The sequence below is a fragment of the Gopherus evgoodei genome, chromosome 3, assembly GCF_007399415.2.
Source record: "Gopherus evgoodei ecotype Sinaloan lineage chromosome 3, rGopEvg1_v1.p, whole genome shotgun sequence".
NCBI lineage: Eukaryota > Metazoa > Chordata > Testudines > Testudinidae > Gopherus > Gopherus evgoodei.
The window spans coordinates 125,864,165-125,883,515 of NC_044324.1; the positions used below are offsets into that span (position 1 = coordinate 125,864,165).

The following is a 19,351-nucleotide window of genomic DNA, read 5'->3' on the forward strand; positions in this document are numbered from 1 at the left end:
AGCATTTCTAAATTATCTGGGTTTATTAGCAAAAGTTTTCAAAAATAGGTGGCTAGATCCATATATAGGCACTAAATATATGCCCTAGTTTTCAGCTGTTGAGCAGGTCCTATTGACTTCTATGGGAGCTGCCAGTGCTCAACAATTTTGAAAATTGGGTACTTATTTGGAGTTTGAAAATCATCATCGTATCTTTAAAACTCAAATGGAAATAGTGCAAAAACAAGATTTTTTTTGCAAGATTCTCAGTACTTCCATTTTTGGTAGAATAGCCTTCCTCATAGTATTTTTGCAGTTCTGATTCTGTACAGACAGGAATTAATGTATCCATACATTGTAGAAACTTAAAGATTCAGTTCAAGTTTGGCTGTAGAAATGAGTCAGTCAAATTGTAAGTTGATAGAAATGTTTGCCTTAGGAATAAGGGTCTGTGGCTTGTTTTTCTTTTACTTAGGAAAACCCAAGTTAAAATTTGATAGGTCGAAAGAAATTTGGAGGCCCTCAAATTTTTCGGGGAGAGACTCATTCCTTTGGTCCAAGATAATGAATAATAGAATAAACATCTCATTTCTCCATCTAGGAGATAAGTGAAGAGTTAGTACTAGAAACTTACATAAATCTCTGATGAGCAATAATTCTTATACAGATTTAAAGGACTTTCTGTCTGTGATCATAATAATTTCACTGCCTGATGTGAGACATGAGGAATGCATTTAAAATTCTCAGTTTCAGTCTCTGAGGCTGCAAAGCAGAACCTAGGTTATTAAGATGTTTCTTCTGAAGTAAAATATAAAACTTGGTTTTCACCAAGGTATGTTGGGTACATTCTCTGGGTTCAAAAAACTGACTTCTGAAGAAATCTTTTTCTTCATTTTTAAAGTTAAGTTAGTGGGAAATTCTCAAAAATCAATCCAATATACACATTTGAAATGTGAATTATTTGTATGATTATAAATAGTCAGTTCTTTCATAGGTCAGCAACAGCATATGGCACATAAAATAACTGGCAGACATACTTCACCTGTGTGTATTGCCCAACACTTCCCTGTCTGACTTAAGAACACAGACAGCCAAATACGGAGCTGTTGAGGAGACAGGTTACATAAATTTGGTTAAAATATTTGCTTAGATTAATGCTCTCATTCTCAAACTGTGAGGCTGGCTCTGATTTTTTCCGGTGGAGGCGCAGATGTGCCTAGGGGAAATGAAAAAAGAAATATCTTTTCTTAAACAGATTATTTTCACTTAAGACTCAGCAGAAATGGACCTATTTAATTAAGTGAATATTCAATATTGAATATTCAATTGACAGTTCAGCTTTTGTTGATATTAAGTGCCAAAACTAAGAGTTCCAGCAAGAAAATGAAATTAACAGGTTGCTCTGTAGTCTTTAAAATGCACCATTTAGAACAGTTTCCCACTGAAACATTTTATCTCACTGATGTCAAAGGAACCCTAAATATTTCCTTAACATATAGAGAGGGAAAATCCTAGATTAGGACATAACTAATCTAAATCCTAACCGAAGAGACAACTTCCAATCTAAAATACAATATGGCCCGGTCTAAACTTGATTTTCCTGATTTATAATAAAGTGCCCATTTCATTTGTCTCTGGACACATAATTTAAACAAAACAACAAACTTAGTTAACTGACATTAAATAAAAATAATGTGCTCCATCCAGAAAATAAGCACATCATCAATACTGTATATTCCCCACTTTCACCACCAGGCAGAGAGTCCTGTGAAAATAGATGGTCTTTTTCCCCCGTGCACTGAAGGTTGACAAAATGGCTCTTTTGAACCAATGTGGAAGTGAAGTCCAGAATTGTAGATGTCCTATCAGCAGCCACCACATATGCAAGTCAAGGCAGTGTTAGAAAGAACACTGCACTCTAGTTGATCTGAAAGATTGTGGTAAAACAGAGAGACAGGTGATATCTCAGGTATGTATGGTCCAACCCAGATAAGACTTTAAAAATCACTTTCAACACTTTACATTGCATTCGTAGGCAAAAAAGATGTCACCAGAAGCAACTGTTTGCAATGCATTGTGCTGCAATGTATATACTACATATTAGCACAGTATTTTACAAAAAAATTTAATAAGCATTGAGTGTATTGGTTGTTATATGCGTGACTGTACCATGTTTTGTGTACCAGTTGACTGTACCACTAACCATCACTGGAATGAGATACTTAGCTTAATTCTGGCTGAACTGATGAAGGTCTACAATGTTCCTCTGCAGTATGGATAGAAGGCAACAAGTTTAGCAGACTCATTAAGTTGTCAGATCCTCCTAGCTCCATCCTACAATGCAGTACCTTACCTTTAGAAATTACCTCTGCTCCTAGCAATATTCATGAGCACTATTAGAAGGTGTCCAGGAATGAAATGTGGGTGTGTAGAACAATTTTGACACATCTATCAAAAACAAGTGAGCCAAAGCAACAACTACATGCTCTGTCTCTCCAACGTGTTTTTTCTTGTTCAGTACAGAAATAGTCTTTTGGGTTTATATCCTGAGCTAGTGTTATGGAACTCAGCTAACTTTTACACCACGTGAGGATCTGGCCCTCTGCATCTTGATCACAGGAACACCGAACAATTTGGTAATTTTATCCATGCCTTGCTAGTGAGGAATCTTCTGTTTTAAAATTTGATCTTGATCCTGCACAGGGATTGGCCCATATGGACCTTTATGCCTGTGTAAAGTCAGTGGGACCCCATGTGAGTGGATTGCTGTGCAGGATCAGCTCCATTGTGTGTTTGGTTTCCAGAAGAACATATTTAGAACATAGACAAAACTTGTAGAAAATCAGAGTAAACATGGATTGTAGAGCACTTAAGAGTCAAACTTTAAACTTTAACTATAGAAGAGAATATTGTGTTTTTGAAGAGGAGTGAAAAGCCCTCACACAAATATAGCAAAAAAAGATAATGTACAATAATTTGTTACACCAGACATCTACTTAGATGCTTCACTGCTGTGTAAGATATAAGAAATATAGTCCAGCCAACTTTACTGGTGAATTAAATTTGCACGACAAAATTCACCAGTATGGAAATTAATTATTAGTGTATACACTTATTGAATCTTGGAATATTTCTGGGCCTAAAATGTTCATGTAATCTTTTTTTGTCTTCAGTGCAGGTCTATTTGACCACTGAGTGGTATTATCTGGTGTTGGTTTACACCATATCACATGTTATGCTCTAAGTGAATGTTCTGTGATCTTTGCTGTAATGAGCCATGTGACTCATAGACTCATAGACTCAAGGACTGGAAGGGACCTTGAGAGGTCATCGAGTCCAGTCCCCTGCCCTCATGGCAGGACCAAATACTGTCTAGACCATCCCTGATAGACATTTATCTAACCTACTCTTAAATATCTCCAGAGATGGAGATTCCACAGCTTCCCTAGGCAATCTATTCCAGTGTTTAACTACCCTGACAGTTAGGAACTTTTTCCTAATGTCCAACCTAAATCTCCCTTGCTGCAGTTTAAGCCCATTGCTTCTTGTTCTATCATTGGAGGCTAAGGTGAACAAGTTTTCTCCCTCCTCCTGATGACACCCTTTTAGATACCTGAAAACTGCTATCATGTCCCCTCTCAGTCTTCTCTTTTCCAAACTAAACAAACCCAATTCCTTCAGCCTTCCTTCATAGGTCATGTTCTCAAGACCTTTAATCATTCTTGTTGCTCTTCTCTGGACCCTCTCCAATTTCTCCACATCTTTATCAGAATTTGGTGGCATTGAGAATGTGTGAGGAGGAATAGTGATGAGACTATCTTGCCTCTACTCCCAGGCACAAAGCTTTCTCATGACCTCAGTGCCAGTTCAGATGTGGTCTTCTGGTTTCAACCTCTGCTAGCACCAAACTTATCATTCTGTGAAACAGTGATTTGGGAAGAAGGAATGACTGGACGGACAAAGCATATAAGAAAAAGTCTTTTTCACACACAACAGAATGTTGCATTCTTGCTAATACCAAGTGGTGATTTTTAATAGATGAATTTTGGGGTGGGTTTTGCCTACACAAAATGGGCATGAATTTGCATGTCAATCGATTATATACTGCTAATCACAGCAAGCGAGTAAATGTTAACAGATTTCATAGACATGCACATTTTATATTTCAATCAATTTGACTTTTTTTTTTTAAACCAGAGATGTGTTGAATCAGCGATTCTATAATCCAGGATGTGGTTAAGTTATGATGTGCTCAAGTATATGTGAACCACATGGCTTTTTTCACACAATTGTGGCTGCTGATTTCATAGGCAAGTTTTAATTCACAAACATCATAGTCCTATAAACCATGCAACAGAAAATAGCAGTTAAGATCTCTTATTCAATAGTCTCCAGTAATCTACTTGTGAGAATTGGTGTTGGATGAAGTTTTGCCAAAATGTCTTTTGTTCCTGCTATTAGGAAGCCTTTGTGGTAGGAAAAATAACAATGAATTTATGAAAAATGGGAACATCAAACCTTTTAAGATACTTGGCTTAGAAAAAATATTAGTTTAACTAATGGGTAAAACATGAGAAGGTCAGGTGATGGGTGTGAGAGATTTAATGAACCCGGTGTATGTGGAAAGATTCATTGAATATGGCTAGTGGAGCTACAGGGTATTAGTAGATCAGAATAAAAATTCTGCCCTCTTCACACTGCCCTAGTTCAGTGAAATGTCATTTTCTGTGGGAAGATGTTTATTCATAGAGATCAGAGATCCTCAGCCTGGAGGTCATGAAGAGGTTTCAGGAGAGTCATGGCCACCCTCCCTTTCTTTATGGTGTGTGTGTGTGTCTTCTTATCTTGTAACTGGTTCACATTATGGGAAAGTTTGAAAACCATTTATATGGATGCTTGTTTACAGAAAGAGAGCACTATGCTGAGGTGGGGAATGTGGTGTCAATGCTACCAAATTTGGGGCCCCTTTTTATATTTAAAGCATGCCCATAAGCATGACGATTTCGACACCTTTGAGAGGGCTTGAGATGAATTGCTTTTCAGTGGGTGCAGTGAGTGCCCAATATGACACATCCGGCCCACCCAATCAGCATGATATCTCTTGACCACTCTCTGGTGGTTCTTCTAAACCAGTGGTTCTCAAACTTTTGTACTGGTGAGTATAAAGTACAAAGTGAGTACAAGCCTCTGAGTGTGACCCCCCTTATAAATTAAAAACACTTGTTTATATATTTAACACCATTATAAATGCTGGAGGCAAAGCAGGGTTTAGGGTGAAGGCTGACAGCTCACGACCGCCCATATAATAACCTCCCAGTCCTGACTCCCAGTTTGAGAACGTCTGTTCTAAACTATTCTCCCAGCCTCCTCCCCAGTTCCCTATCTGACCTCTGTCTTCTCTCTGCATTGATGGAACCCACTATGCTCCTTCAGAATATTTTCCTTGTAACTTTTTCAACAAAGGGAGATTTTGTTCTGTTGTAACTGCTGCTGTTACTACTACTATGGTAGGAATCCCAGTCAAGGATCAGGGCCTCACTGTGCTAAGCACTATCCAAACAAGGAACAAAGACAGTTAATGCTCCAGAAATCTTACAGTCCAGGTGTATTTTCTGTGCTTCTCTTCACTTAACAAGAGGGTTTCCATTTTATATTTATATATTATCTTATCTTATCATTTTATATTTATCCTTATTCTATAGTGTAACAAAGTTCCTCCTCCACCTTGGTGGGTCCTGCGCGTATTGGCAGATTTGCTTACCTCAGTGATCTTCCCCACAGTCTGGATCAACTCCTCCTGTGTCTGATCAGGAGTTGGGAGGTTTGGTGGGAACTCAGGCCCACCCTCTACTCCAGGTTCCAGCCCAGGGCCCTGTGGATTGCAGTATAGTGCCTCTTGTAACAGCTGCATGACAGCTACAACTCCCTGGGCTACTTCCCCATGGCATCCTCCAAACACTTTCTTTATCCTCACCACAGGGGCTTCATCCTCATGCCTGATATCGCTTGTACTCCTTAGTCCTCCAGCAGCACACCCTCTCACTCTCAGCTCTTTGCACCTCTTGGTCCCAGCTCCTCACACGCACTTCCTCTCCTCTGGCAACTCCTTGCCTGACTGGAGTGAGCTCCTTTTTAAACCCAGGTGCCCTGATTAGCCTCCCTTGATTGACTGCAGGTGATCTAATCAGCCCATCTGCCTTAATTGTTCTAGCAGGTTCCTAATTACTCTAGTGCAGCCCCTGCTCTGGTCACTCAGGGAACAGAAAATTACTCATCCAGTGACCAATATATTTGCCCTCTGCCAGACTCCTTTACCCCACTGGTCTGGGTCTGTCACATAACCCTCTCCCCTGCTCAACACCAAGGGGTTGGGCAGCTTGGGAAGCCAGACAGTGCACATGTGACAAGCCATCAGCATTGCCGTGATGTCTCCCTGCTCTGTGTTGCACACGGAACTGGAAAGGTTGGAGGGATAAGAACCACCTGTTCAGCCTTGTGTTCGTCTCCTTGTTCTGCTGCATCCATTGAAGGGGGGCATGGTCGGTCACAAGGACAAATCTGTGCCCGAGCAAGTAGTAGCGCAATGTTTCCATGGCCCATTTTACGGCTAGACACTCTCTCTCCACCACTGCATATTTTTGTTCCCTCGGAAGGAGTTTCCTACTGAGGTGGAGAATTGGGTGTTCCTCCTCCCCAACCATCATATAGAATGGCCCCCAACCCTACTTCTGATGCATCTGTCTGCAGGATAAATTCCTTGGTGAAATCAGGGGCTATCAGTACAGGGTTACTGCAGAGGGCAGTCCGTAGGTCTGTGAATGCTTCCTCTGCTGCGTCAGACCATCTCACCAGATCAGGTCCATGGGCTTTCACTAGGTCTGTCAGGGGGCTTGCCCTAGTGGCAAAGTGGGGGATAAATCGTCGGTAATGCCCCACTACACCTAGGAATGCCCAGACTTGTTTCTTGCGACGTGGTCGGGGCCAATTTTGGATGGCCTCCAACTTGTTCACTTGGGGTTTTACCAGACCTTTTCCCACAATGTAGCCAAGATATTTGGCTTCTGTAAATGCTACAGCGCACTTGGCAGGGTTTGCTGTAAGGCCAGCTCGCCTGAAGGAATCAAGGACTGCCTCCACCTTCTCTTGGTGGGTTTCCCAGTCTGGTGTATGAATAACCACATCGTCCAAGTAGGCAGCAGCATAACTATTATGCGGGCGTAATAGCTTGTCCATGAGGCGCTGGAAAGTAGCTGGGGCCCCATGTAGCCCAAAAGGGAGGACAGTATATTGAAAAAGACCCTCTGGTGTAGAGAACGCAGTCTTTTCCTTTGCGTCTTCCGCAAGGGGAATCTGCCAGTACCCCTTTGTCAAGTCTAGAGTAGTCAAATACCGGGCATTACCCAGATGGTCCACTAGCTCATCTCTGCGAGGTATGGGGTATGCATCAAACTGGGATACTTCCTTTAGTCCCCGGAAGTCATTGCAAAACCTTGTGGTGCCATCAGGTTTGGGTACCAGCACGATTGGGCTGGACCACTGACTGTGGGATTCTTCGATGATCCCCAACTCCAGCATTTTTTTTACTTCTGCTTTTATTTCCTCCCTTTTGGCCACTTGCACCCAATAGGGTCTCATTGTTATTCTGGCCCCAGGGTTCATGACGATGTGGTGATATGTCTCGGTTGTTTGACCCGGTTTTGTCGAGAACACATCTTGGTTCCGGAAGATCATCTCAGATACCTCATTCTTCTGGTCTGGTGTTAAATCGGGAGACACTCTCACCTGTTTGGAAGGCTTGTTTTCCTGGGTCAGGTCTTTTTGGACAGTTATGCACGCCTCTTGTGCATGCCATGGTTTCAGAAAGTTGATGTGATAAATCTGTTCTTGTTTTCGGCGTCCTGGCTGCCGCACCTTGTAGGTTACTTCCCCCATGGGTTCAACCACTTCATAGGGCCGCTGCCATTGGGCCAGAAGCTTACTTTTTGCCATGGGTACTAACACCATCACCCAATCCCCTGGTTGGAACTGCTGGACTTTTGCCTGGTGATTGTAATGGGTTCTCTGGGTTTCCTGTGCCTTTTCCAAATGTTCCCATACAATAGAGGTGACCTGGGCTATCTGGTATCACATCTGTAATACATGTTCTATTATATTTCTCCCCTCATTGGGTTCCTCTTCCCAGATCTCTTTGGCGATATCTAGTATGCCATGGGGTGACGCCCGTCTAATAACTCGAAGGGGGAAAACCCAGTTGAGGCCTGAGGTACCTCCCAGACAGCGAACATAAGATAGGGTAGTACGGTGTCCCAGTCCTTCCTGTCCCGACTTACCACCTTCCGTATCAAAGCCTTGAGGGTTTGGTTAAACCTTTCTACCAACCCATCAGTCTGTGGATGGTAGACTGAAGTTCTCAGGGTATGTATGTGGAGCAGCGTACAGAGGTCCTTCATTAGCTTTGACATAAATGGGGTTCCTTGGTCTGTTAATATCTCCTTTGGTAGCCCCACTCGGGCAAAGATCCCAACCAGCTCTTTGGCTATCATTTTAGAGGCTGTGTTCCACAGGGGGACGGCTTCTGGGTAGCGAGTAGCATAGTCCAAAACAACAAGTATATATTGGTGGCCCTGAGCCGTCTTCTCCAGGGGTCCCACTAGGTCCATGGCTATTCGCTCAAAGGGGACTTCTATGATGGGAAGAGGTACTAAAGGTGCCCTCAGGTGGGGACGGGGACTGTGCAGCTGACACTCCGGGCAGGACGCACCGTACCTCCGCACTTCTTCATGTACTCTGGGCCAGAAGAACCGTCGTAGGACTTGTGCAAAGGTCTTCTCTACCCCCAAATGCCCCCCCAAAAGATGACTATGAGCAAGACTTAATACAGTGTTCTGGTGTTTTTGAGGTACTGGGATCTGCTGTACCTTCTACCCCTGTACTGGTGCAACCTGGTATAAGAGATTCTTCTTCATTATGAAGTAGGGTCCTAGTCCCTGGGTTTTCCCTTCCACGGGGACCCCATCTATTTCAGTCACCTCCTTCCTAATGTTGTCATACCTTGGGTCTTCAGCCTAGTCCTGTCCAAAATTTCCTCTCCCAGGGCTAATCTGCCCAAGATCTAGGGACCCAGTCTTTGTTGCCTCTACTGATTCAGAAGCGTTAGGGTGGGGGTCAGACTCGGGTGCTTCTCCCTCCTGGGTGGCCTCCTTTTCAGCTGCTCGGGTCCACCTACCTACGAGAGCAACCCTCTGGCTTTGAGTCAGTATTTGGGTCCCCAAGGCCTTAGCTTCCCTCCTTTCCCTTTTTGACTTTCTACCCTGTCTGGGAATGGAAAATAAATCTGGGGATATTTCAGAGAAGACTGGAGGTTGACAGTCTACTGTGGATGCCTCACTAACTTCAGGGTTCCCCTTTTCCTCCAATCCTCCTACTGGGAGTAAGTTTCCAAACCCTAGGAAGTCCCTCCCTATGAGCACCAGGTATGGGAGTTTAGGGACTACACCTGCTGCTACCTCAGTAGTGTCCCTCTGAATCTTGAGTTTTACTGGGATGGTGGGGTAATAACCAACTGTCCCATGGACGCATATTATTCCCATATGCTTAGCCCACAGCAGCTGACTACACTTGACAAGCTTCCCCGAGACAAGCGTGATAGCAGTCCCCGAATCAACCAGTGCCGTGGTCTCTACCCCATTTAGTTTCACTGGGCTGGTGTACATATGTGGGATTAGTGAGACCCCCACAAGGTGGTTTAGGGAGCATGGATCTGCCCAGTTCCCCAGGTTACACTACATCGGTTCCTGAGCATTGGGATACTGTGCAGCTATATGTCCCCACTCCCCTCAGGCATAACATCTGTATGGAGCCCTAGGCATTCCCCGGTCTCTTGGTTTGGGCAATCTAACATCATGATCCTCTTCTCCCTCCATGCTCCGACTCTTTGTGGCCTCTGGCGGGCCTTCAGCCCCTCTCTTTTTCCACTTGGGCCCTCCTGATGGCCCAGTCACCTGAGCTCTAGCGCTTGGTGCTGCTAGTTTACCCCGGGGTGCCTCTTCCTTAACTGGTTGGGTCAGCTCCCTCGCTGTCCTTTGCCTCTCTACCAGTGCAACAACCTCATCATAGGTGGAGGGTTGGTTCTGGCTTACCCAGGCACAAAGGTCTGGCAGTAGTCCCCTCATGTCGATGACCAGAACCTCTAGTATCTCTTCTGGACTCCGGGACTCCATTCGCAACCACTTTCATGCGAGATGGATGAGGTCATACAATTGGGACCGCGGGGTTTTGTTTTCCTGGTACCTCCACTCGTGATACTGTTGGGCCCGCACTGTGGTCGTTACCCCAGATCTGGCCAGGATCTCTGCTTTTAGCTGGGGGTAGTCTGCTGCAGCCTCTTCAGGCAGATCATAGTAAGCCTTCTGGGCCTCCCCACACAGGAATGGGGCAAGGATGCCAGACCACTGATCTCGAAGCCAGGCCTTCCGTAGGGCTGTCCTCTGAAAGGCCAGAAGATATGCCTCTACATCATCCTCTTGCCTCATTTTCTGCAGCCAATGGCTGGCCCTTATGATCTGCATCCCATCATGGCCGCGGTTCAGCTCTGTAAGGGTCTTTACCTGGTTTACCAGTTCCCGCAACATAGCCTGGTCTTGAGAAGCCTGGTCCATCAGCAGGCGATTAGTCTCTTGCTGCAGCCGCACTGCCTCCTGTTGGGCAGCTGCCTGGACATGGGTAGCCTCCTGCTGGGCTGCCGTAGCTTGTATCAATGCCCATACTAAGTCATCCATTGTGATGAAAAAAAACCCTCTACTTTTTTTTTTAATTACCCTCCTTCTGCAGCACTCTGCACACCAAATCCCATGTCTGACACCAGTTGTAACAAAGTTCCTCCTCTACCTTGGTGGGTCCTGTGCTTACTGGCAGATTTTCTCACCTCAGTGATCTTCCCCACAATCTGGATCAACTCCTCCTGTATCTGATCAGGAGTTGAGAGGTTTAGGGGAACCCAGACCCGCCCTCTACTCCAGGTTCCAGCCCAGGGCCCGGTGGATTGCAGCTGTCTATAGTGCCTCTTGTAACAGCTGCATGACAGCTACAACTCCCTGGGCTACTTCCCCATGGCCTCCTCCAGACACTTTCTTTATCCTCACCCAGGACCTTCCTCCTCGTGCCTGATATCACTTGTACTCCTTAGTCCTCCAGCAGCACACCCGCTCACTCTCAGCTCCTTGCACCTCTTGCTCCCAGCTCCTCACACGCACTTCCTCTCCTCTGGCAACTCCTTGCCTGACTGGAGTGAGCTCCTTTTTAAACCCAGGTGCCCTGATTAGCCTCCCTTGATTGGCTGCAGGTGATCTAATCAGCCTGTCTGCCTTAATTGGTTCTAGCAGGTTCCTGATTACTCCAGTGCAGCCCCTGCTCTGGTCACTCAGGGAACAGAAAATTACTTATCCAGTGACCAGTATATTTGCCCTCTTCCAGATTCCTTTACCCCACTGGTCTGGGTCTGTCACAATAGTTTTTGTCTGCTTATGTAGCACTCATTACCATAGTATCTGAACAACATATGATGGGGAAAACCTCCCTGAGTGGTTCTTCCCCACTAACAAAGAACAAGTGCTCAATGCTGTGTATTAAGCTCTAATTAAAATAATTCGTGGATCCAAGCCTCTTAAGGCTTTCAACACTAGCACCACAGCATTCATGAGCAGTTTTGGGGTCTAATATTTGTTATCTATTTGAGCCGCACATAGCATTCAGCTATCCCTGATGGCTTGCTCAGTGAAACGTGTGTGATTAGTTGTATGCTAGAAGCTAGGGCATGCTTTGGCAGTTCATATAGTAGGACAATATTTATTCAGTTCAGTTACTGATTTTTTAATTTTTTTAGAGGAGTGGAGCTTCAAATCATGGCTCCCCCAGGCTGGTGTTTAACAAGCTTGTCCCAAAACCAAATCCATTTAAATGTTATGAATCATTTGCAATAAAGAAGCATTCTTAATGTTATACTTTGCAAAAATATATAATGTTCCCCCTGTGTGCTAGCTTAAGATTCTATGTTTACAACTGATTCTTGGGAAAACAAATGCAAAAGGAGTGCTACATGACCCTACACAAAATCTGCTGATTGGTTGAAGTTATAAACATGACTAGTTGTACAGGTTTAAGGAAAGGAAGTTAATTGTATCCTTGTATGTCTCCAGGGATCCGAAAAGACCGCAGAGGCGGGCGTATGCTGAAACACAAACGTCAAAGAGAGGAGCAGGATGCCAGGAATGGTGGGACTTCTTCTACTGAGATGAGAACCCCCACCCTCTGGACAAGTCCTCTTATGATTAAGCATAGCAAGAAGAACAGTCCAGCTTTGTCCCTTACAGCCGAGCAGATGGTTAGTGCCTTGCTGGAAGCAGAACCACCCATAGTCTATTCAGAGTATGATCCTAACAGACCTTTCAGTGAAGCCTCCATCATGACCCTGTTGACCAACCTTGCAGACAGGGAACTGGTGCACATGATCAACTGGGCAAAAAGGGTCCCAGGTAAGAAAACAGATCACTTGAACACTGGTTAACTGGAAAAGTTCCAATATGACATTTAAGTGAAGAAATTTCCTTCGCCCTCTCCCTACTCCACAGACACAGTTTCCTCATTATCTACAAATCATTCATTTAAATATCCTTATCTGTAAAATTACAAACTTCATGCGGTGCTCCTTAGAAGGAAACTTTTGGAAACACAGGTAAAACTTTAGGCAAAAAATCTTGTTCAGAAAAATTCATTACTGTACATTATAATATATTGTCTGGCAAATATACTAGGTAGCTTGAGGGTAACTGGCACCAGTCTTTCATTGCCAGGTCAGTAAATTAAACTTTGCCTAGATCTGTCACAAATACAAGTTATTGCTGTATAAAAGATGTTCAGAGGCCTATGTGAAATGGGCTAGTTATCTTGGGTCTATTTCCTAGCACACAGGTGTCCAGATCACAAAATGCTACCAAATCTGGCACTGATTGATGGTCCAAGCAGAGAAACCATTGAATGGTCATTAAAAACCCTCTGATGTCTGAAGTCGTCAGAGTTGAAGGTCATTGACAGGATAGCGTGGGGAAGATCGCACTTCTGCTGGATGGACTGATCCTGTTCTGTGGATAAAAAGAAGATACCAGCCTCCAGAGCTATCAGTCCAATACCTTTCATAAGCATTATATTCACTAAACATTTATTATGAATGCTGAATCTTTAATTTTATCACAGCACTTCTCTTTACTAGGCCTACTGGTACAATATACATACTAGTGTATTTTGCCTAGTTTAGCCAATTTTTAATATCTTTAATTTAATATTCTAGCCCTTTATTTCATTAACATTATGTAGATTTTGTGGACAACTGTTCTGAGAATGTCCACTACTACAGATTTAGTTAGGTCAAATGCTGTAGGTCATGCCTCTTTTCTGTGTCCTTCACTTAAGCTTGGCAAAATTTTACTTAGTAAATCAATAACAGAGTCTGTTTTCCAGTCCTTATGTGTTCTTTTTTTACCATCTTTCACGTGTCACTTTGTGGGCTCAAGCTGTGATCAATGAGAAGCTGTAAGGGATGTCTCATTTCTCATAGAAACTTAAAGGAAATCGCATGGGGAATTTTATTTTTAACATAGTTGCGTTTTTAGGGCCTGATTCAAAGTCAGTGAGAGCCTTTCCATTAATTTCTGTGTGCTTTGGAACAGGCCACTACAAAGTATTTTTAAAATAGGGATCTTAATGTTTAAAGCTATTGGTCATACTAATTTAAACACAGTAATGGCAGTGTGGACTAGAAAGGCTGAATTACAAATCTCTTCTCTGGCGATATAGACTAGAATGTCTGTTGCATGGAAAAGAGAAGCACACTGCACTCTTGTCTTGCTCTAGAAAAATATCTCAGGTTTTGGATTAATTTATATTTAGAGTTTATAGGAATTTGAAAATGGATATCTCGTTTAAAGGAACTTGCCCTACAAACACCCTTTAACCATCCAAGGGCTAAACACAGAGTTAAATTATATGGTGATCTTACACTGTTGTGCAAGTTAGTGGAAAGCTTTCCTCCTATTTACATCCCTGTGAAAAGTCCAAGCATGGCAGCAGTCCTTGTGTCCCTGTGAACAAAGTCTGCTCAAGATCACTGCTACTTGCCCCTAGTAGGACTGGTGGAGCTCACGCAACATCCTGTCATAGGGTATCACAGGGTGTTTGCACATCTTTCACATAATGCCTCTTGGAGCTCTCCTGCAGAGGTGCGTCTGCACAAATGAATTCATAATGTACACTTTAATGGCCACTCTAGGTTCTTCACCTTTGTTAAGATGATAGGAAGGAGGCAAGGATGTCTGATACAAGTGCTTAGAAATGTACAGATATCACTCTTCTGAATGTGCATTGGACACTATCTGCCATTGCAGGAGTTAAGCTCTAGTATCGAGCATGGATACCTGCCCCTTTCCTTTCCCAGTGGCAGCATAAGTCAATTTGGAATGAACACTGGAATTAGCAAATACTGTTTTTCCTCCTTCAGTTTCTCCTCCAGTATCTTCTGCTGCCACTGGGTAAAGGAACCATAAGAATCATTCTATGGAACACGCTTCAATGAAAGAGTAAGAGGATGAAATAACTGAGCTTGAAGGAAGGTATTGAATAGACCTAGTATTTGCCAAATCAAATGCTTCTACCTAGCTGATCTACAGCTTTCTCTTATATACAGGTTTAAACATGTTAGGTCAGAGTCATCCTGAGTATAACTCTGTTAAAGCCTATGAAGTTACAATTGGGATGAATTTGTCCCATTCGAAATTAATTATTTATTAATAGTCCATTTTGCAGTATTAAGTGGAGAAGTTAGTCTTCGATGGCATTTGGGTTTGGTTTGTTAATTTAATGAACCAAAATATATTCAGATAGAGAATAAATTGTGTTTGGGGAACTAAAATAAATTTTTATTATTGTCATTATCCGTGATGAGAAATCCATAAGGTTGCTTACTACTGGAATACAGCTGTTTATGATAAAAAGCCTTCTGAAACTGGAGAATCAACAGTTCACATTGTCAGCCATTTGTATATATTGCATGTTTTATTAGTATGTCATATATATATTAATGTCACTGTCAAGTGCCACACAACTCAAAGAAATATAGCTGCTTCCTAAGGAGGGATAGAGAGATGAGGACTTACAAGGAGAGACGGATGAGCACAAGTAGCTAATAGCTCTGTGTAGTTTGAAAGCTTGTCTCTCTCACCAACAGAAGTTGGTCCAATAAAAGATATTACCTCACACCTTGTCTCACAGATGAGCATGTTAACTTAGGGAGGTTTTTTTTTTTTGTCTTTTAAAGTTTGCTTCCTGATCTCAGCTTCTCTTTCTCTAAGGTAGTTTTGGGGTGGAAAAGGAGTTTCAATGTGTGATTATTGTGGAAGGTGTGAATCTTCAAGAGCCATTTGAACATGAAAGAGGGTGAGGACCTGGCATACTGGGTTTGGGTAATTATTCCATAGAAAAGGCAGCAGGGAAGAAACTGAAGTGGCAAAAGAACATGAATAGAGTAGTGAGACTGGCTGCGCTGGCAGAATAAAGAGGGCACAGGAGAAAGACAAGGACATGATCTGAGAGGTAGGGCAAGGCCAATATGTGTAGGCCATTTAAGGCAAGGACAAAAAGTTTCAACTTGATGCAGTGGGCAATGGTGATTGAATGGTGGGATTTTAAATGAGACTACCTATGTGGTGGTAAGTATCTATGTGATAAACTGCAGAGCCATCTGATACATTGCATTAATCATACAGGTTTGTCCACCTCATCTGCCTATTAATCCTTTAGTGATTCTACTTTCAAAATTCCAAACCTCTGAGCAGCTTCAAACAACTGCTTTTTTTAAAAAAGAAACCACACACCTTTTCCCAAAATGGTTTCTTCTTTCCTCACAAAATTAGTTTACACTGGTGTTCAGGACAGGCAATTTTCAGTCTATGACTATTAGACTATGTGATGTAGGACTTCAAACATTGCATGATTTTTTATAAAAAAGCAGGTTGTGGTAGGAGGGGGACTTGCAAAATTTTAGTTTTGATTTTTCTTTCCCTCTGAATATTGTACAGTGGGACTTGTGATTAATAAGATAGCCTGTCTTGGTGTAGGGATATAAAATATTCTAGATAAAAGTTTGAAAACACCATCAAACATTTCTAAAATGTTTTTCTGTAATACAGGCAGTGCCGATAGAATTCATGATGGTGTGATGTGGTATAGAGGTTTTATTGATACGCTTTGCACATGACCTGCAAAACGTATTGGTAGCTTCAGCACTCATGAGTTAATGCAGCTCTCCTGAACTCATACAGATAATACCTTTATAACATATTATCTTGTGTTGTCTTTCTCTTACATAAAGTGAAATGTATTCCTGTGCAGAGGGCCAGCACAAGACCTATGCACCTCTTAAATCAAACTTAGTAGTGCATGGGCCTTGTGCTGGCTCTCTGCCCAGCAGTAAATTTCACCCATGCTGAATATCTCTATAACATGGCGCTTAATGATTGAAAAGGCTACCAACAAGAATTATCCAAACAGAATGTGAAAATACAACTGCCTTTCCTACTTTCACAAATATGCTGCAGCACCTGTGCAAAAGTCCATATTATGAACTTTGAGGTGTTCATCACCTCATTGTGGGTGCGCTGTAGTACCTTAAATGCCTATTGATGTTAATGTGAGTTAAAAGTGCTGAACACCTTGCAGGTTTTGGGCCAAATCTTTTGCTCTAAAATTGTAGACTGGCTCTCTACAATCCTTGTGTTACAGAGCTAGTCTATGAACACCAATATTTAAAGGGGTTGTATCTAGTGATAATTTTTTGCCCATCTATAGCACCTTACATTTGAATATCTCATGGTATTTTACAAATATTGATTTATGTATGCATTACAGCAACCTTTTGAATTAGGGAAACATTATTATACACCTTTTACGCCTAAGTAAGCGCTCTATGAGTTTAAATGAGTTTCAGTTCTGAGAAATAATCTTGTGAAAATATAATCATGTTCCAAATTTATCTATCAACTATTTCCATATCCAATTTCTTAAAGTTACAAGTAAAAGGATTTTTTTTCTAACTGCAAACTCTGTCTGGGTTTTGAGAGTCAAGATGAGTATTTGTACCAGGAATAAAAGCAATCAGGCCTGCAATTACACCTGCGCAACTTAACTGACTTCATTGGGGTTGCATTGGTTTAACTAATTGGAACTTGGTAAACAGTTCTGTTAGTGCACAGTAAAATGCAGGCTGGTTATGAATGCATCCTGGTTATGTTGACTTGGGGAATAGATCTGTTGAACAAGAAACGAGCCATTTTTATAAAATCACTTTTCAGAGTAGAATCACATTTTGAGTAGCTTGATGAAAGTGCAATGCATGGATTCAGTGGAAGAAACAAGGACAGAGCCTAGCAGTCCTGAATCCTGGTTTGTTGGTCTAACCACTAGACTAGACTCTTACTACATTTACCAAAACAAATGTGTCAAGTATCAATATTATGTCAACTTTTCTAGCCCAATAACTGCTAAATCTACTCAGTCATTTAACATGACATTTGCTAGGATCTACAAGGAACTAAGTAAGCCTCAAATGAAACACCTGCCACCGTCACCATTAAATTCATTTCCCCCTTCTGTTAATGGAAGTGGAAGCTATTGTTCTATACCCAGATGTACAGATGCTCTTTTCGCAACTGTGTATTATATATTTTTTTAACATTAGCTTCAATAAAATTTTTAAATCTATTCTCTGTTTCCTTGTTGATCTAGACCTTTCTTGTAATTGTATTCTACAGCTGAGGTTTGGATCTATTCTGACTTCACATTGACATATTGTATCTGAATCAGTCCAGTAACTTGAGTAATGTTCCTAAATTACTATTTTCTTATGTGACAGTCTGATCCGTGTACCCTCCCCAAAAGCAATCTGCAGTGTCAAAGTATAACATGATTGCTAGCTGAGGCCCTGAAGAAAACTCTCAGGTGACAATGCAGTTCACAATTGGTGGGTGCACTGCAGATTCGTTTTCACCTCCTTTGAAGCATCATGTACGGGCTACTAGTGCAAATAATATATCAGTGTAGATGGGTAAAGAATCTGATCTAGGATGGCATAGCCTGGCTCTCTGTCCTCCTCTAATGTCTGCACGATATAAATGTTTTTGAGTCTGCTACAGCCTTGGAACTAATATACTTGGGATTTTTTATAATTTAGGCAGTAAAGGTTCGTAGTTTTAGACCTAGGGGGTCCTAGGTTCTATCCCTGCTGCCAATAACGCATCCACAGGCATCACAGTATTATAGCAATCCTGATGAAATAGCAATGCTGGGAATTCATAGACAGTATTTTATTTTTCATATATACCACTGTATTCATATCTGGAGCATCACGTGAAAGGAAGGAAGTTAGTACTTTCAGTGTGACAGTTGATGAGCGTGTTTGAGGGGATGTTTGCTAGATGTTTAGGTTGTATAAATAGTGGAGGGGCAGAGGGGAGAAAGAAGGTAGTTTTGAGGAGTTTTGGATTAAAAGGTGCAGTTTTTGGCACAGCTAATACAAGCTTGGCTAATTATTTATTCTGAGTACAGTAGCTGAACAGTTTAATGGCCCTAAAATGGTACATTGGGCATACAGGCTTTGAAGTTTTGAGATGATTCACGGTGTTGTACTTATTTTATGGTTTCATGAACTGAGAAGATAAACATTTTGGCACTGAATTTTTATTTTAAAGCTGCAGAAGTTGCTATTTTCTTAAGATATTGTTTTCTTATTTGACCTTCTAAATTGCTCTGTTTGTTAAATTAGGAACAGTGTGTGAAGGGACCAACAATAGCCACTATTTTACACTGTGTTTTACTGACAGCAAAAAAAAAATTATTGTTTGAAGCCAGGTACTGATATACTGAAGTGCATATTACTACTGTACGTGTTTATGTACATAGTGGTTTGCAGCACTGTTCATTATAGTAGCCTTCCTGACAATAGATAATCCATATCTCTGATGCTGTTAATCCAGGCAAATAAAGTGCATTTAGTGCCAGTGACTCTAATTGTTGTTGTTTAAACCCTCTAACATATTCACTATGTTTTCTTATCTGAGTTGGCTAATGAGCTGTATTGGAGACTGTGACAATGTTATCAAGTAATATTCTATTTGTAATCAGTTGTGGGTTTCTTTGACAGAGCTGGCATATACCACACTCGGAAGGTTTGGTACCCCACATATTTAGAGAAGATTAAAATAACTAAATATGTAGCTAAATGAAAAACGATGATGAACCTGATTCTGATTCCAAACCAGCTGTGTATTAG

At 41.9% G+C, this 19,351-nt stretch overlaps 1 protein-coding gene across 1 annotated transcript in view; it reads left to right on the forward strand.

Annotated features, from left to right (window-relative positions):
* Nucleotides 1–19,351, forward strand: part of ESR1 (estrogen receptor 1) — a 177,119-nt gene that overhangs the window by 100,450 nt on the left and 57,318 nt on the right. Inside the window, exon 4 of the mRNA XM_030556594.1 lies at nt 12,174–12,509. Within this exon, the coding sequence (XP_030412454.1) occupies nt 12,174–12,509 (336 nt within the window). The remainder of the gene's footprint in view (nt 1–12,173; nt 12,510–19,351) is intronic.